The 27392-nt window shown below is 48.0% G+C and overlaps 1 protein-coding gene across 2 annotated transcripts in view; it reads left to right on the top strand.

Annotated features, from left to right (window-relative positions):
* The window catches only part of LOC147895862 (uncharacterized), a 121341-nt gene that overhangs the window by 29703 nt on the left and 64246 nt on the right, over positions 1–27392 (top strand). Inside the window, exons 3-4 of one of the 2 annotated variants that reach the window (XM_087383000.1) lie at positions 14357–14401; positions 14601–14699. In XM_087383000.1, coding sequence (XP_087239126.1) covers positions 14357–14401; positions 14601–14699 — 144 coding nt within the window. Of the gene's footprint in view, positions 1–14344; positions 14402–14600; positions 14700–27392 lie in introns of both variants that reach the window. The other variant, XM_087382999.1, reaches the window with a different exon arrangement.

Genomic DNA, 27392 nt, shown 5'->3' with positions numbered 1-27392 from the left:
CCATTCACAATACTTACGAGAATTGGAGAACTTGCTCTCGAATTAACCTTACTAGAGGGATGTAGAGTACATCCAAATTTTTCATGTACGTAGGCTATAAGAAAGTCTATCTTAGGATACCTGAATCTTCAGAATCCCTAAAGACATGTAAATTTTCAAAGTTGTCCCCTAGAGGTATTGTGAACCATTCACAATACTTACGAGAATTGGAGAACTTGCTCTCAAATTAGCCTTACTAGAGGGATGTAGAGTACATCCAATTTTTCATGTACGTAGCCTGCTCCTCCGCCCCCTCCCTGCCTGCTCCCGCGCCCCCTCCTTGCCTCTCCGCCCCCTCTTTGCCTGCTCCCGCGCCCCCTCCCTATCTCTCCGCCCCCTCCCCGCCTCTCCGCCCCCTCCCTGCCTCTCGCCCGCCCCCTCCTCTCCCTCTCCTCCGCCTTCCCTTCACCCCCTACTCCCTCTTCTCCCCCTCTCAACCTGCTCCTCCGCCCCCTCCCTACCTACTCCTCCGTCCCCTCCCTGCCTCTCAGCCCACCCATCCCTCTCCCTCTCCTCTCCCTCTCAACCTGTTCGCCCCCTCCCTGCCCCTCCCTGCCCCTCCCTCTCCTTCCTCTCCCTCTCCTCTCCCTCTCAGCCCGCCCCCTCCCTGTCCCTCAGCCCACCCCCTTCCTACCTCTCCTTCCTCTCCCTCTCCTCTCCCTAGCCTGCCTCCTCCCTCCCTCTCAGCTTGCCCCCTCCCCTTCAGCCTCTCAGCCTCTCCCCTTTACCCCTCCCCTCCTCGCCCCTTCCCCCACTCCCTCCTCACCTCCTTTCCATGTTTTCTACCCCCCTATCTCCCGCAGCTTTTTTTGGAGCGGAAGAAGCCTCCAAATTGTCAGAGTCGGCCTCCTCACCTCGATTGGCGATGGATACTCCGTCAGCCAATCCTACTCCACCTCCACCGGCCGCGAAAACTATTACCTTTTCTAAAGACGAGTTGCAGCAGCTCAAGAAGGATGTAGAGATTGAATGCTCTACCACATTGCTAGCACGCATCTTCGGGTCTCACCCCTCCAGATCCCAAGCCAGAGACTGGATGCTTGCGGCTCTCCTCCCAGACCCCACTCCATGATTGTTAGATGTTCGTCTTTTGGGACGAGGTTTTTTCCAGGTTGTTTTTGACACTCCAGAGGCTGCGAGCACTGTGCTCAAGGCTGAGTTTTTACACCTGGGACACAGGAAGATCTTCTTTGAAGCCTTTCATATTCGTTTCGACCCAGTGGAGGCAGATAAGGAAATCTTTTCGCTCTTCATCAGATTTTGCGGGCTTCCCCAGGTTTACCATTGACGTCTTTCTATTATTGAGAAGCATTTTGGTGCAGCTGCTGAGATCCCACCCCTCCCTGGGTTGCCATTGACTGCAGCAGAGGCAACCAAGGCTGATGGGGTACCTAGAGTTAGGGTCCTTTAAGGATCCTAACCTCAAGATGGATCTGTTGGAACACTAAAAGGAAAGAGTAGAGTTGACACAAATTCAGAATACTTGCTTATAGAATGAAGAAGAAAGAGGTCCTTAAGTAGGCACCTCATACAAGGTCACTGACATCACTGATGACCTCAAAGCTCCACAATCATCTCCTCAATCTGCTCCTAGATTCACTCAATCATCCTATGTGGCTTTTCCACCACCTAACTGTGCTTGTGGGCACCTAACTGTGCCTCTAGCACTCACACATAGAAACATAAGGTGTGCCTGAGGCATACACCTTGAGATATCCCAACAAACCCCCCCTCAAGGAAATGCCTCAGGCTATGTCAAGGATACATCTAGTCTCATAGTTTCTCATGCCATCTCATGGTGGTCAAGGATAAATCTATGGCTAGGTTCTCATGCTAGCAAGGGTTTCCTTGGGTGTAAGGTAAATAGAAAGGGACACAAACAGACCTTCCAATGGTTATCTCTCCTACATGTACATGCACACAATGTCTGTAGGAGGTACCATGGAACAAAACATACACATGGCCTACATCATAAGGTGACCAGAGGTGTTTACAAAACACACACAACACACAATAACTTATTTTCATTCATTTTGGAGGACTATCCAGGCTGAGTACCTTGACATAAAAAGAGTGATTTGGAGCATACATAGAGATGATTTAAAATGCATAATCTTCATGGGATGCCTCATCTTGTGGAGGCAAATTCACTGTAAGTAGATTTGCATTTTCTGTCTTTGCTTTGTCTCTGCAGAACTTATCACTATGGTTGTTTTTGCCACAGTGCTTACATGGATTAACTTTGAAGCAGTCCTTTGAAAGGTGATTTGTCTTTCCACAGTGATTGCAAGGAGAGTACTTGCCCTTCTGGAATTTCATAACATAAGCAGTGTCATTGCCTTTCCTTAACTCCATGTGTCTTTCTTCTTCTTGGAGAGCTGAGATAATGCCTTCAAGGTTTGGATTGGGAAGATTCTTCAAAGTGCTAACAATGTGATCAAAACTTTCAGGCATACTCTTAAGTAGCACTGCCATAGCATCATTAGGGGTGATAGGAGAGTTGATAGAAGCTAACTGAGTCATAAGACTCCGCATATAGTTGACATGAGCAGCTAAAGTAGTATCACTTGCCATCTTTAATTCAAAGAAAGAGATTTTAAGTGATAGTTTAGATATGTGAGAGCTTGCACCAAAAATCAAATCTAGCTTCTGCCAAGCTTCCGATGGAGACTCCAAGTCAGATATATGATGTATGTAATCATCACCCAAAGCTAAAGCAATTATACCATATGCTTTTTCTTCTCTTGTTGGATCCCTTGCCGGTCGTGTCGGAGTTGAAGTTTCTCCAGCATTTGAGGCCGTAGAAGAAGCGGTAGGAGTCGGTTTGACAAGTGCCCATAAGTTCTCCCGCATCAATGCAAATTTTACCTTCATTTGCCATGTATGGAAACCCTTTCCATTGAACTTCTCAAGATTATATAAGGTGGCCATGAGAGGGTCTAACCCAGATATTGGGCCGTGTCTATCTCTCTTACAAGGCAAAAATAACTGAAATGCTTCCAAAGTATAGGCACTTGATGTAGCAAATAGTAGTGACTAGTTTTCAAACAATGATGCTACTTTTTGCATGCTTCATAGAAGTGGATGAAATAAACACTTTCCAATCACAACCAGGTCTAGCAAGTCAAAACAAAACTGAAGCAACACTTGTAATGAAGTTATTGAAAACTTCAAAAGACCAGAAATGCTAGAGTAGCATTTTATGTAGCATCATCTTCAAAACTTGTCCAAAACTGTCAAAAATGAAAAGCTGAACTTGGAGGGCTTGTAGCTCACTCTTCAAAGCAAGGAAAAGAGGGCTTTCTGAAGCAAAAGAAAGCTCATATACCAGAGAAGGTCCAGCACAGAGGTTGGACGAAATGGTGCGCACTTTTGCCCGGGAGAGTTGCTACAGGCTGAAACTGAGTTTTGACGATTTCTCCCTCGTTACTGAACCAAATGACTTGAAAAATGGCTCAAAATCTTTGTCTTGAGGTCGCCCATCTACTCCTAAGAGGGCTCAGGCAATGGCGGAGCAGGCAGGGAGTATTGAGCAACAGAAGAAATTCGCTGTTTGGAGAATGGCAGCCACCACAGACGTTTTTTCTTCAATTGCTTGCAGGTGGAAGTTCGCCCATACTAGAGGAGTTTCCAGCTCAGAGGGTTTGGGCAATGGTCGTTTGTAGGTGGAGAACCAAGCTCTCAAAGATTTTGGGAAGAAAGAGGAAAATGGAGAAGAAGAAGATGAAGAAGAAGATGATGATGTGGCAGAAATGGGCTCAAGGGGGATCAAATGGCTCTGATACCATGTTGGAACACTGAAAGGAAAGAGTAGAGTTGACACAAATTCAGAATACTTGCTTATAGAATGAAGAAGAAAGAGGTCCTTAAGTAGGCACCTCATACAAGGTCACTGACATCACTGATGACCTCAAAGCTCCACAATCATCTCCTCAATCTGCTCCTAGATTCACTCAATCATCCTATGTGGCTTTTCCACCACCTAACTGTGCTTGTGGGCACCTAACTGTGCCTCTAGCACTCACACATAGAAACATAAGGTGTGCCTGAGGCATACACCTTGAGATATCCCAACTGGATCATGTTATGATCCAACGCCCCGATGGTTCCTTTTTTCGCCAGAGAGTAGAGATTTCAGGTAGGCAGGACCAGTGCAGGATATGCAGGACCATTGGACACTTTGCCAGGGATTGCCCAAGGAAGAAGAAAAGGCCCAAGAAGCCCTCTGATACAGCTACCGTCCCATTGCCTTGACAGGGGGGACAGGGGGGTGGTATAGGTCCAGCACTTGCTCCTCGGCCTCGACAGAGGGGTGTTACTGGCCCAGCACCTGCTCCTTGTCCTTTGCTTGGCGGTCCTCCTCAGGATGGTGGTGGTACAGGTCCAGCATCTGCTCCTCGGCCTCGACAGGGGGGTGGTACAGATCCATCTCCTGCTCCTCGACCCCCACCTACCTTAGGGGCACGCGACGCTCTCTTGTGGGTTCCGGCACGTGTGCAGATCACGAGGGTACATTAGTAGACTCTGCTTCACCTGGAGCTGCCCCTCTAGTCTCACCTTGCACAGTCCGCCGAGACCCTGAAGCTTCGACCTCCTCCTCGGTTGCAGCTTCTTCCCTAGATCCAGCGGTGCCAGACGCTCTTCTTGAGGTAGTAGAGGTCTCTGCGGCTGGGTAGACACAGGATAGAGAGCAGTCCTCACTTCCTCCCTTGGATAGGGGGAAGGGGATGGTTTACACTATTGATCCTCTTCCCTCAGAGGGGATCCTTTGCACTCTGGTGTCTGGCTTGCTTCACAGGAACTCGTTTTTTGCCCCGGTAGATGGTTCAGATTTCCCAGAGGAGGAGTTTGTGCCCACTACTTTTGGGGAGGCGGTGATTGGGTTTCCTGTTGATAGGGCTTCTTCTTCAGGTGGCAGGGTTCTTTCCCCTGCTGATTTTCTGCCACTTGGTTCTATTCCTCCCTCCTCGAGCAAGAGGTCTTCCCTTGTTGAGGGGTTTGTTTCCGCCACTAGGTTGGGTAAGGTGTTCCACTCTACATCTTCCCGTCGATGAGGATTATTAGTTGGAACATACAAGGCCTAGGCGGCATCCCACATCGCGGCAGTAGACAGCTGATCCGGGATCAGCTTCATCCAGGTGTTACTGGGGGATCTTATTTATTCAAGAGCACAAACTGGATTCTAGAGATTGTGCCAAGTCAGGCAAGTTGCTTTCTAGCCATACTTTTTGGTCGCCTGCCTTGGGCACCAGGAGGGGCACTTTTATTTCAGTTTCGTAGTCGGTTCTCCCCTCAGTTGTTGGACACGGAGTCATTATTCCCTCTAGAGCTCAGTGGTTTATTCTTTTGATTGGAGGGCGTAACATTGGTTTCCTTAACCTGTATGCCTCCAACACTAGAGGGGAGAGTGTCCTTATGTGGAAGACTTTGCTCTCCTGGGCCCCCATTGTGGATTCATGGGTGATTGGAGGTGACTTTAACATGGTCGAGTTACCGTCAGACAAAAAAGGGGGTAGAGAAGGCGGACTTCACTCTTTGGAGAGAGCAGCTTGGGATGCCTTCCTTTTTCACTTTTGTGGCAGAGATACTTGGTGGGATGATGCCTTTCTTATTCAGCCACAGTCCCTCCTGTTCTCTTGGTCGAAGAGGAGGCAGCAGATGCCTATTCATGCACGCATTGACATATTCTATGTAGATGATTGGGCACTAGACAGAGGTGGATCGGTATGCATTGCTGTTGGGGTTTCCACTTCAGACCACTTTCCTGTTGTGCTGGCTATCTCAGAGCCTCACTTGAGAGGCCGGTCTGCCAGCATCAGGATTCCAGATGCCTTTTACACAGAGGAGGACCTTACAGAGGCAGCCCTGTAGATATGGGTTTCTCATGTCCAGGGTGGGCAGCCATATCCATCACATGTAGCCGCTGCCCTTTCTGGTATTAGCGATTTCTACCGCTCAGTTTCTTGTACCAAGAGACGAGATATTCTCAAACGTGAGATTGGTGTTCACAAGCAGTTGGCAGCTTTGCAGAGGGAAGAGCAGAAACGGCCTTCAGATGCTTGGATTCAGGAGTGCCTTGCTGCAGCAAGGGCTCATCAGCAGTTATTGCTTGATCAGAGAGCAGAGTATGCCTTTCATGCACGGGAGTCCTTCTGGATTCAGATGGGTGGTAGAGTCAATAAATAGTTTTTCTCTACTCTTGGCCCTAGACATAGTAGAGAGAGTGTATCCCAGCTTATTGACTCACATGGGGTTTTACAGACAGGGCCTGATGATGTCTTACGCATAGCTTCAAATTTCTGTGCCACTCTTCTTAATGTTGATCCTGAGACACATGATAGAGAGGATGCTAGACAGGCTACTTGGCAGAGCATCCCTGTGTTGGTGAATCCAGGTATGCATGTTCTACTCGATGCACCTTTCCCCAACACAGTGTTCAAGACTGCACTTTCAGCCCTTCACAAGGGCAAGTGCCCAGGTTCGGATGGCCTCACCCCGTCTTTTTTCATTGCATTTTGGGATATGATTGGAGACTATATTACTTCAGCCCTACAGGCCATTTGGGACGCTGGCGAGATGCCTGGGTCGCTTACAAAGGGTCTCATCCACCTTATCCCAAAAGGAGGTTGCAGAAATTTAGTGTCCCAATGGAGGCCTATCACACTTCTGGGGACTTGTTACAAGATTCTGGCCAAGGCTATCAGCCTCCGATTGCAGCCCCTTCTCCCTGATCTTATTCATGACACTTAGATGGGATTTGTGCATGGCAGAAGCATCTTTGATAACATTTTCTCTTTCTGGGAAAGAGTGGGCCATGCAAAGTGGCCAGAATCTTGCCATTCTACTTTTGGATTTTGAGAAAGCTTATGACAGAGTAGATTGGGGTTTTTTGGAGGGCACCCTTCTACGCTTTGGCTTTACTGATGCTTGGATCAGAGGTGTTTCCTCTTTGTACAGATCAGCCCACAGCCAGGTACTTATTGGTGGGGTAAGGGGTGAGAGATTTCAGATTTCGAGATCAGTCCATCAGGGATGCCCCCTTGCTCCTTTTCTTTTTTTGTTCGTGGCCGAAGCTATGAGTATCTATGTTAGATCTCAAGCTGACATCTTTGGGTTGAGACTTTCCATTAGAAGGGAAGAGGAGCTACTTGACAGTGAGTTGGCAGATGACACAGCAATTTACTTGGATGCCACTCCACAGACGCTCACTTCTTTCACGACAGCATTGGATTTATTTTGCTTGGCGGCAGGGGCGCAGATAAATTGGCATAAATCCAATGGCTTTTGGATCAGTGATGAGGACACTCTAGTTTGGGGGCTTGACATAGGATTCACTTGGGTTCAGAGGGGTGAGCCTATCAGGTATTTGGGCTGCCAGGTCGGCTTGGATATTTCTACCACGCAGCAGTTTGCTCCCGTCTTGGAGAGCATCAGGAGGAAGCTTCTTTTTTGGAGCTCAGCCAAGCTGGATCTTGCCTCTAGAGTTGTGGTGGTCAACCAGGTCCTCTTGGCAACGGCTTGGTTTGTTTGTTCATGCTGGTGCCGTTCTAGGGACTGCATCATTCAGCTCAGAAGACCGATCAGAAACTTTCTCTGGAGTGGGCTTGATGGCACAGCAGATGCCGTAGCCAGGGTGGCTTGGGAGACCCTCATCCTCCCTACACAGGAAAAGGGTCTCAATATTATTGATCCAGATTTACATTGCAGAGCTTTACTTCGCAAGATGGTGGTGCGGGAACTTATGCCAAGACAGGAACCGTGAAAGGACTTTCTTATCAGCAGCATACAGAGGTGCACACCTTCTTCAAGAGGCGACTGGATGAGCAGTGTTAGGTGGATCTTCACCACAGCACACCTCAGATCACCTTCGTCCCCTCTCATGGTTGCCATTCTGAAAGCATGGGCCAGTTTCAGAAGCACTCTTCGGAGGATTCCTCCTTCCTCTCGGGAAGAGATTGATAGGCAACCCATCTTGTGGAATGATAGTATTTTAGATGATCATGGGAGACCACTGGGTGCCTCACTCTACATGTAGTGGTCCAGGTGGGAGAGGGGACCTGCATCATCTATGGGGTCTTGGAAAGCTTTCCGCAGGCTTCCAGAGCAAACCAAATCAAGGTTGACAGGACATCTCAGAGGGAGTGTAGGGAGGATCTTGCAGATTGAGGCAGCCCTTCTAGAGGTTTGGGTAGACACAGATGATATGCCACTCACTTCCTCCACTTGGGCAGGTACTTTTACGAGAGGCGGTGTTCCGCTTCAGGTTTTGGCCTTTCGAGATGCACAGGAGGAAGCTTTAGTTTTTAGTGTCCAGGATGGTGGCAGATTGCTCAAGTCCACAGAGGAGATCTTGCTTGAGTCTGCTTTTCAGCCTATCAGAGTTGTAGGTCTTTTGGTGCAGGGATCAGATTCAGAGTGGTTCCTAGACCCAGACCCCCGGCTACTCTCCACCGGGTCTTGGAAGCTCTGGCTCTATGGGGGAGTTCCCATCAGGTATTTGCACTGGGACCCTGGAGAGTGGGAGTGGATTGACGCAGGGCATCGAGAGAAGAGCATCCCCTTCTTTCGTTACACGGTCAGTAATGCCAGGAGATATCAGCTCAGTAGTAGAGGTTGGAGACCTTTCAGAGTTCCTCTTGGGAGACATTTGATATCACTGCGGATCTACAGAGGTGCTTCTAGAGGAGACTCTGGAAATCCCACAGGAATAGAAAGATCTCTATCTTCTTTTGGCTTTCTATCCATGGTGGGATTGCAGTGAACCCTTGGAGGTCTAGGTTCGGAGCCGACCCTACTTGCCCTCGATGCCTCTCTGCTTCGGAGACTATTCAGCATTGCTTATGGGATTGCAGACAGACGAGGATGATTTGGATGGGGGTAGCCAGGATTTTCAGTCACTTTGCCCACTCCCCATTTTTTATGACGTGGGGCTCAGTGGCTTGGCTTTCTCTTACAGAGCCTCAGGTATTCTATGAGAGATTTGACTCCTCTCTTGCCATTTCGGTACGACGTCATCGGACTGAGTCCTGTTTGTTGGATGTGGTACCACACCTTTCTTTTACAGCTGTACATGCCTCTGTGGATACTTCTTGGGAGACTCTAGCGAGCATAAGAAAGAAAGAAAGAAAGAAAGTTTATTAAAGTCTTCGGAAGACCGATGGGTCTATGAAACTGTTAAAATCCTGATACAACGAGCTGTGGTAGTGGAGCTACTAAACGAGCGTCCATACCAATGCAAAATGCAAAATGCAAAAAATGCAGAATGGCAGTACTAAGTCCTAAGTACAACATAGTGATGTCGGTGGTCGACTATATATCAATCTCAGCATCATCATCAATATCATCATCATCCCCAGCAACAGCAAGATATCAGGATGGATGAGGCAGTGGAGGCATGAAGTCGGCAATAGAGTGTTGTCGGCCACTGAGAGGTGCGGTCCTGGCACGTCTCTTGGTCGTAGCTCTACGTCTAACCAGGGCTACTGTGACCCCCGTCGGTGGGGCTCCAACTCTAAACAAGGAGGGGATGTCTCCAAGTGTGATTTGTGTATCGACCCTCTATCTGAGCTATCGGGTCACGTGTTCCGAGTCACGGTCATGTCGAGGCCTCGTCTCGTTGGGATCCATGTGATCTAGCTAAAAGAACTGCGTGATAGAGCTCTAAGAGGGATCAACCGAGGAAGAAGTCTGCTCCTGTCTCCATGCTCGGAGTATCCTCTCGCGGTGTCTATGTGCCTCATGAATGAAACCTGCCAAACACCGCTGGTTTGGATAGGAGAAGGAAATGGGCTAAAATCCTAGAACTATCTTTGAAGAGGCAGTGGAAACGTCCTCGGATCTCATAGTACACAGGAAACCTGAAGATGAAATGCTCCTCTATCTCGACCTCCTGTATGTCACAAAGTGTGCATATGCGCCGCTCCCTGGGTAGTCGCTCTGCTCTGCCGCTCTCGATGCGAAGTCTGTGTGAAGAGACCCAAAACTGCCCTAGAGAGATCCTCATCGAGTGGAATAGGTGAATCTGTGTGTATCCTGGTGGGTCAATGAAACCCTCCGCTGTGATATGTAAGAAGTGATCTCTGTAGAAGCTAAGCTTCACTAGGAGTTCACTTGGTTCCAACCAGGTCCGAAAAGTGTGTATCTGTAGTAGATCCTCACGGATAACCTGGTTGACCTCGTGTGATAAGAGGGGAGAGAACGGAGCATCCATGCTATACTGGAAGGGAGGTAGTCTATCCATGTGGAGCCCCAGTCGCTCAAACCATCTCTCTGTACGTGCATACCAATACCTCTGATCTCCTCCTGCTGCAAGTGCCATAGAAGAGGATAAAGCTATCCATGGTAGCCTGCTACGCCCCGAGGTATAATCCCCATATTCCCTAACTCGGTACAGATATGTGATGACCTGAAATGCATCATCTAGCTGTAAAGGGGGTGACCCAAACTCAGCCTGAATGATCTGGTGAGGAACGGATGACTTACCACGAATCATCCGTGATAGCATGAGAACCTGTAGCCGCTCCACACGGGCCCACTCTATATCCGACAAGTCTGGCCCCCAACAAGGACCGCCGTACATCCACGCTGGGTGAGCCAAGGAGTCAAAAAGCAACCCCTTGGTGCGTGGATCCTGAAAGTGTGAGGAGAAGCACTGCCTCTCTAGCCTGGCCAATGAGGCATACCCTCTACTCAACCGTGCCTGCATCGCGGGTTTCATAGTGAAGCTCGGTCCGGAGAAGATAACCCCAAGATAAGTGTATGATGAAACTATCTCAACAGATGACCCCGCAAATGTGAACTGCTCCTGACACATGATGGCTCGAGATGTATTGAAGATCATGACCTTGGTTTTACTAAGGTTGACCTTCAAATCATGAGACTCACAAAAGGACTGTAGTGCGTCTAGGTGTCTCTGAAGCTCCTCTGCTGAGGAAGACAAGAGAGCCATGTCATCTGCATAGAGCAAAATCTGGATCAGCGTGCCTGCAAGAGAGCAACCTACACCCCCTGTGTCTGCATCACTGTCTCAAGCTCGTCAATGTAGAGGCCAAACAAGGTAGGCGACAAAGGACACCCTTGTTTGACCCTGATGGTACTCATGATCTCGTCTGTCCACCCGGATCCTACCCGAACTCTGCCAGAAACTCTCTCATAAAGCGCCATGACAACCCAAATGATCTCCTGGTCATAACCCAAGTCCTGTAGGCGCCGTATGAGGCGAGCTCTCGGGACTGTGTCAAATGCCTCTTGCGAAAATCCACAAAGCAACAATAAACCCTCTGCTTCCGTGATCTTGCCTCCTCGATTATACATCTGAGCGTCAGAATGTGGTCCATGGTTCCATGATGACGCCGGAATCCAGCCTGTCCTGCTGCTCTGAGTCCTCGACACTCTGTAAGTCTGCTAACCTCGGAGTCAAGTACTGATGCATAAATCTTGGACATGACATGTCCAATCATAATGGTCCTGTAGTTTTCCAGGCTCATGGGATCCCCTGCCTTGTGGATGGGTGAGATAGTGTTAATGGTCCAAGTGTGTGGAAATCCCAAACAAACCGCTTCATTAAAAAGCTTTGCTAAGATCGGGGCTAGGAGGTTAATCCCATATGCAATGAACTCAGTACATAGTCCCTCATGATCCTTCGCTCGGCCATTATGAAGTTTCATTACAGCATCCTTTACCCCTCCTCTAGTGAAGAGGGTGCAGGATGTGGGACGAGGCATGTGTGAGAGGCTAGGGACTGGTTGATTTGGGATGTCATAAAGTGTGCGTGCATAATCAAACCAGATCTAGGTGTTAGTGAGTGGCGGAGGGGACCGTCCTTCTAGAAATCTCCGCCAGAAGTCCTTAGAGTTGTTACTAAACAAAATGTTCAGTAGCTTCTCCTCGTTTCGATGAACGAAGTCTAGTTTCTTCCTTCGTACCAGTCTCTATGGTATTCACGTAGCGTATCTGGTGCGCTCGGAAGACTGTTTTTGGTTTCGAATCTGAGTTGACGGCGTAAGGCCTTACACTCATCATCGTACCAACTATTACAAGGTACAGTTCCAGGGGGTGGTGGGCGGGTGGAGCGGGTGGTGTGGGGAAAGGCGTGAATGGCAGCCTCGTGTAGTGAGCGGGTGACAAGGGCAGCACGATCCTCTAAAAGGGGTATGAAGTCAATATAAGCGAGAAGTATGTACAGACAGCCAGAGTAAGAAGGTGAGTGATCCCGTTCAAAGCGTATATCGTGGTAGGTGGAGTAAGCCCTGAGTGGGGTGGAAGGTGCTATGCGAAGGGAGTTGGAGATGCAAAAGAAAAGGTATGTGTGATCAGCCCCTGGGGGGAGAGGTGCTACAGTGAAGTCAGTAATGCGAGATGTGAAGACAGGGGATCCCATGATGTAATCAACAACACTGGAGCCCCCCCATGTGGAAAGCATGTGAAACCACCTGAAGCGGGCCATCTGTCAAGACCATTATAGATAATGAGATCATGTATTCTGTCCAAGTCTAATAGGGCCTGCCCATAGGATGAATGTGGACCTCGCCTGTCAGCCGAAACCCGTAGCATACCTGCCTCCTCAAGGTCAACATCTGCCAGTAGAGTGGAATCATCTCTGAAATCAAGATGTGGCACCTGACGGGTCCTTGTCCTCGCGTTGAAGTCCCCCACTAGAAGGACTTCTCCGCAGCTAGAAAAGTCAACGATGGACTGATAAAGGGCAGCAAATGGGGATGTCTCATCATCACCTCAAATATCTCTGGCAAAGTGGGAGGTCTTCGGGGGGGAGTAGCAAACTGCGACAAACAGATCCTGGCTATCCATGTGTCGTATCCGGATCCAAAGAAATCTGGAATGTGTATCTCTCTGCTCTACTGAAATGATCCCCCGAAGTGTGGATCTGAAAAGGACTGCAACTCCTCCTGAACCTTGAACTCCTCTTGTACCCCTCTGTAGGCAGACTCCCATGTATATCCGCTGACTATTGGGAGAGGGCGCTCTGGACTCTGATGTGTCTCTGTATAGAAGACTATGTCGTGGCCTGTATAGGATTCCGAGAAGTTCCCTGGTTCTGACCATAAGGTACCATTACAGCATCCTGGCATATCTGGAGAGCCAGATGCATAGAGGCTTTGGAGGGTACTCAGGTTCATCCCTCGCACACATTGGCTAGTATCTGGACAGACACCGTACATACTTTGATGGCTGTATGGACGGGTATGCAGGGAGACTCCCGTGCAGCCTCAGCTAGGAGGGCTTCTTTCTTCAGGGAATGGAAGGCTTCTCCTTTCTTCTCTGAGACTACTACAGGGTTGAGGTGGCACTTTCAGCCTCAGCCTTGGTTGTTTTCCACCTCACTCTGAGGGGGTTTTTAATTTATCCTCATGATTTCATGATGTATCCCGCTTTGAGCTTGCTCTCGCGGGTTTTTTCTCATACTTAATAGAAGTCTCTTTCTTGGGAAAAAAAAAAAAGGAAGTTAGGAGATGATGATAATCTCATTGGAAATGAAGTCCTAGTTGAACGCATTGAACGTGTTAGTTTACCACATGAACTAGAAAGAATTTTAGATACACAAGAAAAAAGAATTCGACATACAATATGGCAAGAATGTCTGGTTAAGTGGAATGACAGACTCGAAAAGAGTTCAACATGGGAAAGGGTAAGAAATTTCCAGAGGAGGTTTCGCAAATTTTATTTTCGAGGATGTAAGCGCTCTTAAGGGGAAGGGAATGTTACATCAACCATAATTACGGAAGCGAGAGGCTTGGTTATGGTGAGGCGGGAACCTAGAGGGATCGATAGGAAGTTAGTAGAGGCTTTGAGGGTTTGGGTCTAGGCTTGTTTCTAGGCCTAGGCATTTAAGAAGTGGTGCAAAGGGAGAACCCATGAGAGGGCTTTTTAAGGTAAGGTTCCATATGGGACACATGGCACCAAAAGAGGAGAAAGTGCTGGGTTCAGGGGGGGTTTCTAGAGAGAGCCTCATTGTGAAGAAGTGCTGAAGGTCTTGCGGTAGAGGGAGGACTCTAGAAGCCATGGCTGGGTGGAGAACAAGATTAGAGCCCTCATAGTCGTTTAGGTCTCAGTATCTTTTGTGATGGGACCCAAAATGGCATGCATTATTATAAACCTCATTCAGCGTGGAGTTTCATTTTGTTGCTTTTGAATTAAAGAATTTGAGGCTATCAATGTGGTGAGACAAAAATTTACTACAGATAATAGGGCTATTTGGCCCTGATCTGAATCGTAGTTCTTAGGTTGGCAGTAAAAATTAGTCATACTTGATTGTGGCAAGGTGTTCACCCATCTTCTAAGAGTGCAGATTCCATTTCAGGATAAAGAAGCATCTTCTCAAAAAGAACTGATCTTGCTAATAGAGGTATGACCCTAGTTTTCCTGGTCAATGGTGATCTCATCTTCTTTTGTGTGTCATCCTCGTTCTTTTCCCATTGGTTACTAGACAAGCATGTCTGCTTTTGGTTACTGTAATAGGTAGCAAGGAACTTGACAGAATGTTTGTTCAATATGCCATCTTATTACCTTATGAAAGAAATTCCTTATTTGATTCTAAAATGCAGAAGCACAAGAAGCTGGAGCTTGAACACAATGAAAAGTATTCTGCAGTACAATCCAAAGCTGCAACATTAAGTGAAGCTCATGGAATACTTGAAGCTACTGTAAGTTTTGTAACTCTCCAAATAATATTCTTACACTGTTTCATGAGCAAACATAATATTTATTAACGTGCATATTCTGATGGGTGTGAGTGGTATGATGTTCCAGAATATGCTCATGTGCATGCATTATACATTTCTGCCTGAAAATTCTTGTGAGCAAACTATCACAGGATTTAATGGCACAATTTCTGTAGCTGGGTTTGGATTGGCCAAGAACTTTTGTTCATATAATACTGTAAGGACTAACAATTTATAATCTGTGAGGCATTAGATTTAAATGATTGAAATTTACAGGAAAACTGATTCACTTATCCAGGAGAGCTCATGACAGTCCCTCCACCTTCTTAATGTTTGCAGCACCATCCCTGACTATACATTTGGGTGACCTCACAATTTATTATCTCCCCTTCAGCTCCCTTTTTTCTAACACCATTTTCCCAAACATTCATTTATCTTTTCTTTATGTGCAGGTTGTTGTACATATAAGCAGAAGAGCAAAGAGGACAGAGATGAAGCCAGTCCACCTTGGAGCCAGGTGGACTGGACAGACATGGATGGAGACCAGTCCAATTGGGATGGAACCAGATGAACTTAGGGGGAATCCAGGTGGTTAGGGGGAGTCCAGGTGAACTTGGGGCAGGTCTCAAGAGGAATGCAAGTGAGGGCTGCTTTGATCTGATGCCACGCTGTGATAACCACTGCCAGGAGAGGGGATGATGGAAGTCTGATGTGTGCATCTGTGAGGATCCATCGTAGTTGAACCTTAGGAATTGAAGTTGGTCATTGGTGGGGTTTTTAAAAAGTCCCACTAGAAATGAAAGCCCTTAGGGGAAACCTAAGACATGGGCTGCCACGTGGCATGCCCATGCAACCCCTTTTGGAAAGGAAGGCCTTTGGAAGGACTTGGTCAAGAAATGGCGACGGGCGATCACACAAAGAGAGTAGGCACCGACGGAAGAGAGCAAGCTGGTGGCCTTCGTACAATGGTACGGAAGGTTTTGAGAGCCGGGTGTAGACAAGAGTATGGACGGGCAGTGGAAGGAAGGATTGTTGCTGTATGGACTTTACGGAAGTTCATATGTGAGTAATAAATGCAGAGTGGAAGGAAGGGCTGTTGCCGTACGGACTGTACGGAAGTCCATACGTGAGTAATAAATGTGGCTGTACGACTGGAGCTGTACATTCTGACGGCTGAGCACGGGCTTCCGTAGTGTACAGATGTATGGATAATTGCAAGGTTTTGTACAGGGCTTACCCGTTACGTATGGATGACCCTATGCCTGTTGTACGGGCTGTCAGGTACGGGCTACCACATGAGCAATTTGGCACGTGTATAGCTGTGTGTACGGCCTTCGTATGGCCTGTGTACAGTTGCAAGTACCCGAATGTACGATTGTACGGATGACAGAGAATTTGTAGGGATGCTTCATGGCTGGTCAAGGTCAACTCACGGGCTGCTTGTATGAGATGCTGATAAGATGAGATTGGCCTGCTTGTATGAGATGCTGATAAGCTGAGATTGGCCTCTCTACAGTTGACCATTGGTTCTATGCCTAGGCTCAAGTGGGAGCTACAAGTGAAAGGGTCACTCATCCCTTCTTGCGTTTGCTCGTTAGCATTGGGGCTATGTTTTTTAAGATACTTGCTTGGCAGGATGGTTACAATGAATGCTTGCAAAGGTTGTTCGTGCTTTTGATCACTGTGGGCAGTTCAATGATGCTTTCACCCATTGTTTGGGTATTCCAGTGAGTCAGTGGACACTTTGTTGGAATATGAAGCCAAAGTGAGTCAAAAATGAGTGTTCAATAGGGTTGGCTCCGAACCTAGATCTCCAAAGATTCACGGCAATCCCACCATGGATAGAAAGCCAAAAGAAGAGAGTGATCTTTCTATTCCTGTGGGGTTTCCATAGTCTCTTCCAGAAGCACCTCTACAAATCCGTAGTGATATCAAATGTCTCCCAATGAGGAACTCTGGAAGGTCTCCAACCTCTACTACTGAGCTGGAATCTCTTGGTATTACTGACCGTGTAACAAAAGAAGGGGATGCTCTTCTCTCGATGCCCTGCGTCAATCCACTCCCACTCTCTAGGGTCCCACTGCAAATTCCTAATGGGAACTCCCCCGTAGAGCCAAAGCCTCCAAGATCCGGTGGAGAGTAGCCGGGGGTCTGGGTCGAGGAACCACTGTGAATCTGATGCCTGCACCAAAAGACCTACAACCCTGATAGGCTGAAAAGCAGACTCAAGCAAGATGTCCTTTGTGGACCTGAGCAATCTGCCACCATCATGCACAGTAAAAACTAAAGCATCCTCATGTGCATCTTGAAAGGCCAAAACCTGAAGAGGAACACCGCCTCTCGTAAAAGTACTTGCGCAAGTGGAGCAAGTGAGTGGCATATCATCTGTGTCTACCCAATCCGCTGGAAGGGCTGCCTCAATTTGCAAGTTCCTCCCTGCACTCCCTCTAAGATTGCCTGTCAACTGAGATTTGGTATCCTGTGGAAGCCTGCGGAAAGCTTTCCATGACCCCAAAGATGATGCGGGTCCCCTCTCCCACCTGGACCACTGCATGTAGAGTGAGGCACCAAATGGTCTGCCATGATCATGCAATGTACTATCATTCCACATGATCGATTGCCTATCAATCTCTTCACGAGAGGAAGGAGGAATCCTCCGAAGAGTGCTCTTGAAACTGGCCCATGCTTTCAGTATGGCAACCATGAGAGGGGACGAAGGTGATCTGAGGTGTGCTGTGGTGAAAATCCACCTAATACTGCTCATCCAGTCTCCTGCTAAAGAAGGTGTGCACGTCTGTATGCTGCTAATAAGAAATGCCTTCCACGGCTCCTGCCCTGGCATAAGTCCCCGCACCACCATCTTGCAGAGTAAAGCTCTGCAATGTAAATCTGGATCAATAATATTGAGACCCCCTTCCTGTGTAGGGAGGATGAGGGTCTCCCAAGCCACCTTGGCTAACGCATCTGCTGTGCCATCAAGCCCACCCCAAAGAAAATTTCTGATCGGTCTCCTGAGCTGAGTGATGCAGTCCCTAAAACGGCACCAGCATGAACAAACAAACCAAGCCGTTGCCAAGAGGACCTGGTTGACCACCACAACTCTAGAGGCAAGATCCAGCTTGGCTGAGCTCCAAAAAAAGAGCTTCCTCCTAATGCTCTCCAACACGGGAGCAAACTGCTCCGTGGAAGAAATATCCAAGCCGACCTGGCAGCCCAAATACCTGACAGGCACACCCCTCTGAACCCAAGTGAATCCTATGTCAAGCCCCCAAACTGGAGTGTCCTCATCACTGATCCAAAAGCCATTGGATTTATGCCAATTTATCTGCGCCCCTGCCGCCAAGCAAAATAAATCCAATGCTGTCCTAAAAGAAGTGAGTGTCTGTGGTGTGGCATCCAAGTAAAGCTATGTCATCTGCCAACTCATTGTCAAGTAGCTCCTCTTCCCTTCTGATGGGAAGTCTCAGCCTAAAGATGTCAGCTTGAGATCTAACATAGATACTCATAGCTTCAGCCATGAACAAAAAAAGAAAAGGAGCAAGGGAGCATCCCTGACGGACTGATTTGGAAATCTGAAATCTCTCACCCCTTACCCCACCAATAAGTACCTCGCTGTGGACTGATCTGTACAAAGAGGAAACACCTCTGATCCAAGCATCAGTAAAGCCAAAACGTAGAAGGGTGCCCTCCAAAAAACCCCAATCTACTCTGTCATAAGCTTTCTCAAAATCCAAGAGTAGAATGGCTAGATTCTGGTCACTTCTGCATGGCCCACTTTGAAGCTTCCCAAAATGAGAAAATGTTATAAAAAATGCTTATGCCATGCACAAATCCCGTATGAGTGTCATGAATAAGATTTGGGAGAAGGGGCTGCAATCGGAGGCTGATTGCCTTGGCCAAAATCTTGTAACATGTCCCCAAAAGTGTGATAGGCCTCCACTGGGACACTAAATTTCTGCAACCTCCTTTCGGGATAAGGTGAATGAGACCCTCTGTGAGCGTCCCGAGCATCTCGCTAGAGTCCCAAATGCCCTACAGGGCTGATGTAATGTAGTCTCCAATCATATCCCAAAATGCCTTGGCTAGAATCTTGTAACATGTCCCCAAAAGTGTGATAGGCCTCCACTGGGACACTAAATTTCTGCAACCTCCTTTCGGGATAAGGTGGATGAGACCCTCTGTGAGCGTCCCGGGCATCTTGCCAGAGTCCCAAATGCCCTACAGGGCTGATGTAATGTAGTCTCCAATCATATCTTAAAATGCAATGAAAAAAGGTGTAAGGCCATCCGAACCTGGGCACTTGCCCTTGTGAAGGGCTGAAAGTGCAGTCGTCCTGAACTCTGTGTTGGTGAAAGGTGCATCAATCAAAACATGCATATCCGGTTTCACCAACAAGGGGATGCTCTGCCTAATAACCTGTCTAGCATCCTCTCTATCCCATGTGTTAGGATCTGCACTAAGAAAATAAAAGTCTGAAGCTATGCGCATGACATCTTCTGGATCTGTCTGTAAAACCCCATGTGAGTCAATAAGCTGGGATACACTCTCTCTACTATTTCTAGGGCCAAGAGTAGAGAAAAAGTGTTTATTGACTCTGTCACCCATCTGAATCCAAAAGGACTCCCGTGCATGAAAGGCATACTCTGCTCTCTGATCAAGCTCTCTGATCAAGCACTGATCAAGCAATATCTGTTGATGAGCTCTTGCTGAAGCAAGGTGCTCGTGAATCCAAGCATCTGAAGGCCGTTTCTGCTCTTCCCTCTGCAAAGCTGCCAACTGCTGGTGGCGATCACCAATATCACGTCTGAGAATATCGTCTGAGAATATCTCGTCTCCTGGTACAAGCAACTGAGTGGTAGAAGTCGCTAATACCAGAAAGGGCAGCAGCTACATGTGATGGATATGGCTGCCCACCCTGGACATAAGAAACCCATATCTGCAGGGCTGCCTCTCTAAGGTCCTCCTCTGTGTACAAGGCATGTGGAATCCTGATGCTGGCAGACCAGCCTCTCAAGTGAGACTCTGAGATAGCCAGCACAACAGGAAAGTGGTCTGAAGTGGAAACCCCAGCAGCAATGCATACTGAGCCACCTCTGTCTAGTGCCCAATCATCTACATAGAATCTGTCAATGCATGCATGAATAGGCATCTGCTACCTCCTGTTTGACCAAGAGAACATGAGGGATTGTGGCTGAATAAGAAAGGCATCGTCCAACCAAGTATCTTTGCCACAATAGTGAAAAAGGAAGGCATCTTTACCGGGCCCCAGGTGTTTTATGAGGGTGAGCCTTCTTCTTGGGCAGTCTCGGTCCGCCGGCCCTGCTCTCTTCAGGATGTACCACTTACTCCCTTCAGAGCTTCTCATGCTTCAGTGGACACCTCTTGGGAGATTTTGGCTAGCATTTCCTCTTGGCACTCTCCAAATGTACTGAGGCCTTGGATGGCACCCAGATACACCCATCACAGGTATTCACAGGTATTTGGACCAACACGGTTCACACTTTGATAGCCATATGGGCTAGCATGCAGGGCCCTTCACGGGCAGCCTCTTCTAGAAGGACTATATTTCTTCGAGTTTGGAGGGGTTCTCCCTTTTTTTCGGAGGTTTCTACCGGATTGAGATGGCACTATCAGCCTCAATCCTTTCTTTTTGGCTCTTGAGCTTTTCGTGCATTGCATGATGTATCCCGTATGGAGCTTGCTCTAACGGTTTTTCTTTAATACTTAATAGAAGTCTCTTTTTGCAAAAAAAATAAAAAAAGGAAGGCATCCCAAGCTGCTCTCTCCAAAGAGTGAAGTCCTTCTCTACCCCCTTTTTTGTCTGACGGTAACTCAACCATGTTAAAGTCACCTCCAATCACCCATGAATCTGCAATGGGTGCCCAAGAGAGCAAATCCTTCCACATAATGACACGTTCCCCTCTAATGTTAGAGGCATATAGGTTAAGGAAACAAACATTACGCCCTCCAATCAAGAGAATAATCCACTGAGCCCTAGGGGGAATAATGACTCCGTGTCCAACAACTAAGGGGAGAACTGACTGCGAAACTGAAATAGAAGTGCCCCCCTTAGTGCCCAAAGCAGGCGACTAAAATGTATGGCCAGAAAGCAACTTGCCTGACTTGGCACAATCTCTAGAATCCAGTTTGTGCTCCTGAATAAATAAGATATCAATGGAACCCCCCAGTAACACCTGGATGAAGCTGATCCCGGATCAGCTGTCTGCGGCGGCGATGTGGGACGCCACCTAGGCCCTGTATGTTCCAGCTAATAATCCTCATCAACGAGAGGATGTAGAGTGGAACACCTTACCCGACCTAGTGGCGGAAAAAAACCCCTCAACAGGGGAAGACCTTCTGCTCGAGGAGCAAGGAATGGAATCAAGTGGCGGAAAATCAACAGGGGAAAGAACCCTGCCATCTGACGAAGAAGCCCTGTCAACAGGAAACCCAATCATTGGCTTACCAAAAGTAGAGGGCATAAACTCCTCCTCTGGGAAATCTGAAGCATTTGCCAGAGCTGAAAATGAGTTCCTGTGAAATCAGGCCAGACACCAGAGTGCGAAGAATCCATTCTAAGGGAAGAGGATCAATAGTGTAAACCATTCCCTTCCCCCTATCCAAGGGAGGAAGTGAGGACTGCTCTCGATCATGTGTCTGCCCAACCGCGGAGACCTTGGTTCTAGGGGAGAAGTTGCAATCAGGGAGGAGGTCATAGCTGAAGCGTCTCGGACTGTGTAAGGTGAGACTAGAGGGACAGCTTGAGGTGAAGCAGAGTCCACTAGTGTATCCTCGTGAACTGAAGGAGGAATTTACACACGAAGCAGAACCCACTAGTATGCGTAGGGTGCCTCTGAGGTGGAAGGTCGTGAGGCATTTGAGGTAGAAGGTGGCAGTATCAAAGGAGCGCTCAGTGGAGGAGCACTCTGGCGAGTAGGAGCTATACCATCATCCTGAGGAGGACTGCCATGTGGAGGTCGAGGAGCAGATGTTGGACTTGTACCACCTCCCTGTCGAGGCCGAGGAGCAGGTGCTGGACCTGTACCACCCCCTGTCGAGGCCGAGGAGCAGGTGCTGGACCTATACCACCCCCCTGTCGAGGCCGTGGGGCGGTAGCTGTACCAGAGGGCTTCTTGGGCCTTTTCTTCTTCCTGGGGTAATCCCTGGCAAAGTGTCCAATGGTCCTGCATATATTGCACTGGTCCTGCCTGCCTGTAATCTCTACTCTCTTGCGAAAAAAGAAACCATCCGGGCGTTGGATCATAACATGGTCCATCGTGAGGTTAGGATCCTTACGTTAGGATCCTTACAGAGGATCCTAACTCTAGGTACCCCATCAGCCTTGGTTGCCTCTGCTGCAGTCAATGGCAATCCAGGGAGGGGTGGGATCTTAGCAACCGTGCCGAAATGCTCCCCAATAACAGAAAGAAGTCGATGGTAAACCTGGGGAAGCCCGGGAAATTTGATGAAGAGCGAAAAGATTTCCTTATCTACCTCCACTAGGTCGAAACCAATATCAAAGGCGTCAAAGAAGATCTTCTTGTGTCCCAGGTGTAAAAACTCAACTTTGAGCACTGTTCTTGCAGCCTCTGGAGTGTCAAAAACAACATGGAAAAAACCTCGTCCCAGAAGACGAACATCTAACAATCGTGGAGTGAGGTCTGAGGGGAGAGCCGCAAGCATCCAGTCTCTAGCTTGGGATCTGGAAGCGTCAGACCCGAAGATGCGTGCGAGCAACGTGGTAGAGCATTCAATCTCTACGTCCTTCTTGAGCTGCTGCAACTCGTCTTTAGAAAAAGTAATAGTTTTCGCGGCCGGTGGAGGTGGAGTAGGATTGGCTGATGGAATATCCATCGCCAATCGAGGTGAGGAGGCCGACTCGGACACTTTTGAGGCTCCATCCACTCCAAAAAGCGCTGCGGGAGAAGGAAGAGAGGGGAGACATGAAGAAGAAAAAAGAATGCGGGGAGTAGGGAGTGGAGACGAGGGAGGGATGAGGCAGGAGCGGGGGGAGGGAGCGGGGTAGAGGGAGCGGTGGAGCAAGGAAGGGGGAGCGGGCTGAGAGGGAGGGGGCAGCTGAGCGGGAGAGGATAGAAGGGGGTAGAGGAGAGGGAGGTGGAGGTGGGGGGGGAGAGGCGGGGGTAGGGAGCGGGAAGAGGAGAGGGGTGTAGAGGCGGGGGGAAGGGTAGAGGCGGGGGAAGGGTAGGGGGAGAGGGGGGTAGAGGCGGGGGGAAGGGTAGGGGGAGGGTAGAGGCGGGGGGAAGGGTAGAGGCGGGTGTGAGGGGAGCGGGGGAGCGGGGAAGGGGGAGTAGGCTGAGAGGAGAGGGGGCGGGCTGAGAGGCAGAGGAGGGGGGGAAGCGGGCTAAGAGGGGAGGGGGCGGGAGGGAGAGGAGGGGGAGGAAGGGAGAGGCTAAGGAAGGGGAGACTATTCAGCATTCCTTATGGGATTGCAGACATGCGAGGATGATTTGGATGGGGGTAGCAAGGATTTTCAGTCACTTTGCCCACTCCCCATTCTTTATGACATGGTGCTCAGTGGCTTGGCTTTCTCTTACAGGGCCTCGTTGCTTCTCTGCTTTGGAGACTATTCAGCATTGCTTATGGGATTGCAGACATGCAAGGATGATATGGATGGGGGTAGCTAGGATTTTCAGTCACTTTTCCCACTCCCCATTCTTTATGACATGGGGCTAAGTGGCTTGGCTTTCTCTTACAAGGCCTCAGGTATTCTATGAGATACTTGACTTCTCTCGGGCCATTTCAATTCGACGTCATCAGGTTGAGTCGTGTTCGTTGGATGTGATACCACACCTTCCTTTTGCAACTGTACATGCCTCTGTGGATACCTCTTGGGAGATTCTAGCGAGCATAGCATCCTGGCGTATCTGGAGAGTCAAATGCACAGAGGCATTGGAGGGAAGTCAGGTTCATCCCTCGCACACACTAGCTAGTATTTAGACAGACAATTTAGACAGACACCGTACATACCTTGATTTTCGTATGGACGAGTATGTAGGGAGACTCCCATGCAGCCTCAGCTAGGAGGGCTTCTTTCTTCAAGGAATGGAAGGATTCTCCTTTCTTGTCTGAGACTCCTAAAGAGTTGAGGTGGCACTTTCAGCCTCAGCCTTGGTTGTTTCCACCTCACTTTGAGGGGGTTTAAAAAAATGAGTGTTCTAGGTGTCTAGGGGGTGTTTTATAGTCTAGTGAGTCCTGGACATGCCACGTGTCATATTGGGAGTTATCCCATATACACTATGGCTTTCTAGAGTCTAGTGTCACACTATATAGTGTTGTACTTGTCTTGAGTCTTTTCATATGAGTCAACACCAAGCTCTTTGGTATCATGTGAGTACTTGTCCATTGCTTTCATTTTCTTTCCATTTCATTTCCATTATGCTTGTTATTTTTCCTTTCCATTCCTAGTGTTAGCTTGCTTCTCTCCCTACCACTATGATCTTTCATGTGGTATCAGAGCCATGTTCCTAGCCCTGCTCTCTTTTTTCCTTTCCCTTCCAAGAGGTTGAGGTGAGAGAGGACAATGAAGCTACTCTACCTCCTCCTCCTTGGAAGGCTGCCCTCTTCTCTCCTTGAGCTCTCTTCTCTACGTTATGATCTGCCACCTCTCTTCTCCTTCCTTCAACTACATCTTTCTGTGACCTGCGGACGATGTGACGCTTCTATCCGGATCTAGAAGTAGAATCATGGCTTTGTTTCTTCAGCAAAGTTATAGAGGACCTTGAGTACTACAAATTTGGTTTTTACATCATTGCAATCCGAGTTTTCTGTGAAAAGTTACAACCCTTGCAAGAAGTGACCATATTTGTTTCTGCACGCGAATTTTGTTCTAGAGCTCAATGATTTGACAGCCCAAGCATGATGCAGCCAGCTCAACGTGGAGCTGTCCATCCTCTTCATCGTTGACCTCTGCTCCAACCTGCCATTTGCTCCTTTTGCCCGACATTCTCTTGGAGCTACTGCCCATGTGCCCGTATTCTGCGCGTCATTCTCTTGGAGCTGCTGTCCTTCTACTTCTGTCTACCATGAAGAAGTTCCAGACTTGCTCCAGCTCATGAAGGACTTATCAAGGTGATCTTTTCATAGTTACACTTGCATTTCTACTCTTTTCCAGCCTTGGAGTCTTCCAAATCAACTACCATTTCGTTCGAGAAGTTTAATGGTAAGAATTGTCCTACATGGCAAACCAAGATGCGTCTTGTACTTATGAAAGATGGAGTGTGGAATGTTGTGCGAGGCAAGGAGAAAAAGCCACAATCAGATGAAAAGAAAATTGCATAGTGGGAGAATCTGAATGACAAAGCTCTTTCTCTCATTGGTTTGGGGTTGGGTGATGACGTTATTCATCATTTTGATTTTGATTCCACTACTCACGACTTAATGGGATAAGTTTGAAGAATTGTTTGGTAACAAAATCATCAATTCAAAGGTATTCCTCAGACAAGAATCCTTCAAGCTGCAAATGAAGCACGAAGACTCTCTTCTTGCTCACTTGAATTATATGGAATTCCTTGTCACTCAGCTTGCTAGTCTGGCAGTCCCTGTAGGGGAAGATGATCAAGTTGTTGTGCTCCTCTCGAGCATTGAGGAAAATTCTAAGTACTGGGAGATCATACCAGCATTGCGTGTGACACAAATGGGTTATCATGATATGGTTGCTATGCTTATTGATCATGACAGACGGTATGCAGACACTCCGGACTCCAAAAGGGAAGGGCAAATTCAAGCCTTTCAAATCCAATCACTGTGGGAAGCTTGGTCACACCGAGGATCAATGCTTCCAGAAGCTTGCCAAGCAACAACACAAGGATCATGTCAACTTGGTTAGGGCTGCAACAAGTGAAGACGAAGAAGAAGATGATGCTTCGACACCGACTCATGCTCTTATGCCAACATCAGAGATCTCTCTCTCTATTCAGAGGTCTATGTACCTGATGATCGAGGCTTTTGTTTCTGATCTATTTTTATTATTTCTACAGCTTGATGTATTTTGGGGTCCTCTGCCCTGGGTAGTCTCCCTAAAATGATATGTATTGAGTGTTTGGTTTTCATTGATTCTAAAGGTCCTCTGCCTTGGATAGTCCTCCTAAAAAGATGTATTGGTTTTCCTATTTTGGTGTGTGGCTTCCTAACATGTCCTGTTATGAAGCCAAAGGGGGATGTACTGTGGGAGCCATATATATTGGCTTTGATAGGTCTTGTTATCAGGCCTGGCCGAGTTCCAGGATGTTGGTGTATTCCTAGACCTATGAGCTGGTCATGTAGCCATGCTATAACGTGAGCCTCTGAGCATGTCGAGTCTCAAGCCATAAGAGTGCTTGGATCAACCTCTGAACATGCTCTGACTTTAGCCTCTGAGTTACATAGGGTGCACAGTTCGATGACTTTCATGGTCATGTAGCCATGCTATAACGTGAGCCTCTGAGCATGTCGAGTCTCAAGCCATAAGAGTGCTTGGATCAACCTCTGCACTAGGGTGCACAGCTTGATGACTTTCATTGTCATGTTCTGTTCTTGGTTCCATTCCAGTAGTATCTCACCTTGCCTTCATAGGGGGGTGTTGGAATATGAAGCCAAAGTGAGTCAAAAATGAGTGTTCTAGTGTCTAGGGGTTGTTTTATAGTCTAGTTAGTCCTAGACATGCCACATGTCATATTGGGAGTTATCCCATATACACTATGGCTTTCTAGAGTCTAGTGTCACACTATATAGTGTTGTACTTGTCTTGAGTCTTTTCATATCAGTCAATATCAAGCTCTTTGGTATCATGTGAGTACTTGTCCATTGCTTTCATTTTCTTTCCATTTCATTTTCATTATGCTTGTTATCTTTCCTTTCCATTCCTAGTGTTAGCTTGCTTCTCTCCCTACCACTATGATCTTTCGCACTTGTGATTGTCTGGGGAGCGTGTGGCCTTGTTTGGGCTGCTAGTAAACGCTCTCAGGTTAAATGCACGTATTTGCACTGAGACTGGTTGCCTATGGTCACATGGGTGTGTGAGCAGAGCCGTGCAGGGCTAATGTGTTGCGACACTGATGCCTACTGTGATGATGAGTGGGAAGAGCACTGAATGCAAGTGGGTTCGAATTCATTGTATATCCTATTTGCTGGCTTTGGCAAGTAACATGTTCTGTGTGGGAATTTGTTTTTGGTTTCTTTAGGAGATGGGTCACATGAAGGTAGTGGTTGCTAGGTAGATGGCACATCTTTGGTACAGCCTCGTTATTGAGTAGGCAGGGGTCGGGAATCCATGCTTGGAGTGGGAAGGTTCCCTAGAACCTTGAGAGGGTTGGTATAGGTGTGACTACCATAGTGTTTGTTGTGTTGTGATGCCAATTCTCTTATGGGAAACAAGTAGTTGTATCAGGATATGTGTGACCCATAGGGTGAGAGACTATTGGTCATGGCAGCCTTGGCCAGAGGAGAAAGCTTGTGTATGCTTTCTTTTTCTGCTTTGAGCAGATAGTTTACTTTGTGGGCACTAGTGACAACTATGGGGAGATGTGTGGGTAAGTGTGGTCACTACCGGGCTGTGTGCAAGCTTCCTGGACTAGGGATGGTGACCTACTTGAGAGCAGTGAACAATACAGGCTATGCACGGTATGTGGATGCCCAATGGGATGTGGAATGCCCCAGTTGTAAAAAGGAATGTATCCT

The sequence above is a fragment of the Dipteris shenzhenensis genome, chromosome 12 (genome assembly GCF_047967505.1).
Source record: "Dipteris shenzhenensis isolate YYH24624 ecotype China chromosome 12, Dip_SZ_1.0, whole genome shotgun sequence".
Taxonomy (NCBI): domain Eukaryota; kingdom Viridiplantae; phylum Streptophyta; class Polypodiopsida; order Gleicheniales; family Dipteridaceae; genus Dipteris; species Dipteris shenzhenensis.
Note: the sequence above shows the minus strand (reverse complement) of the source record. Positions and strands in the feature narration are given on the sequence as shown.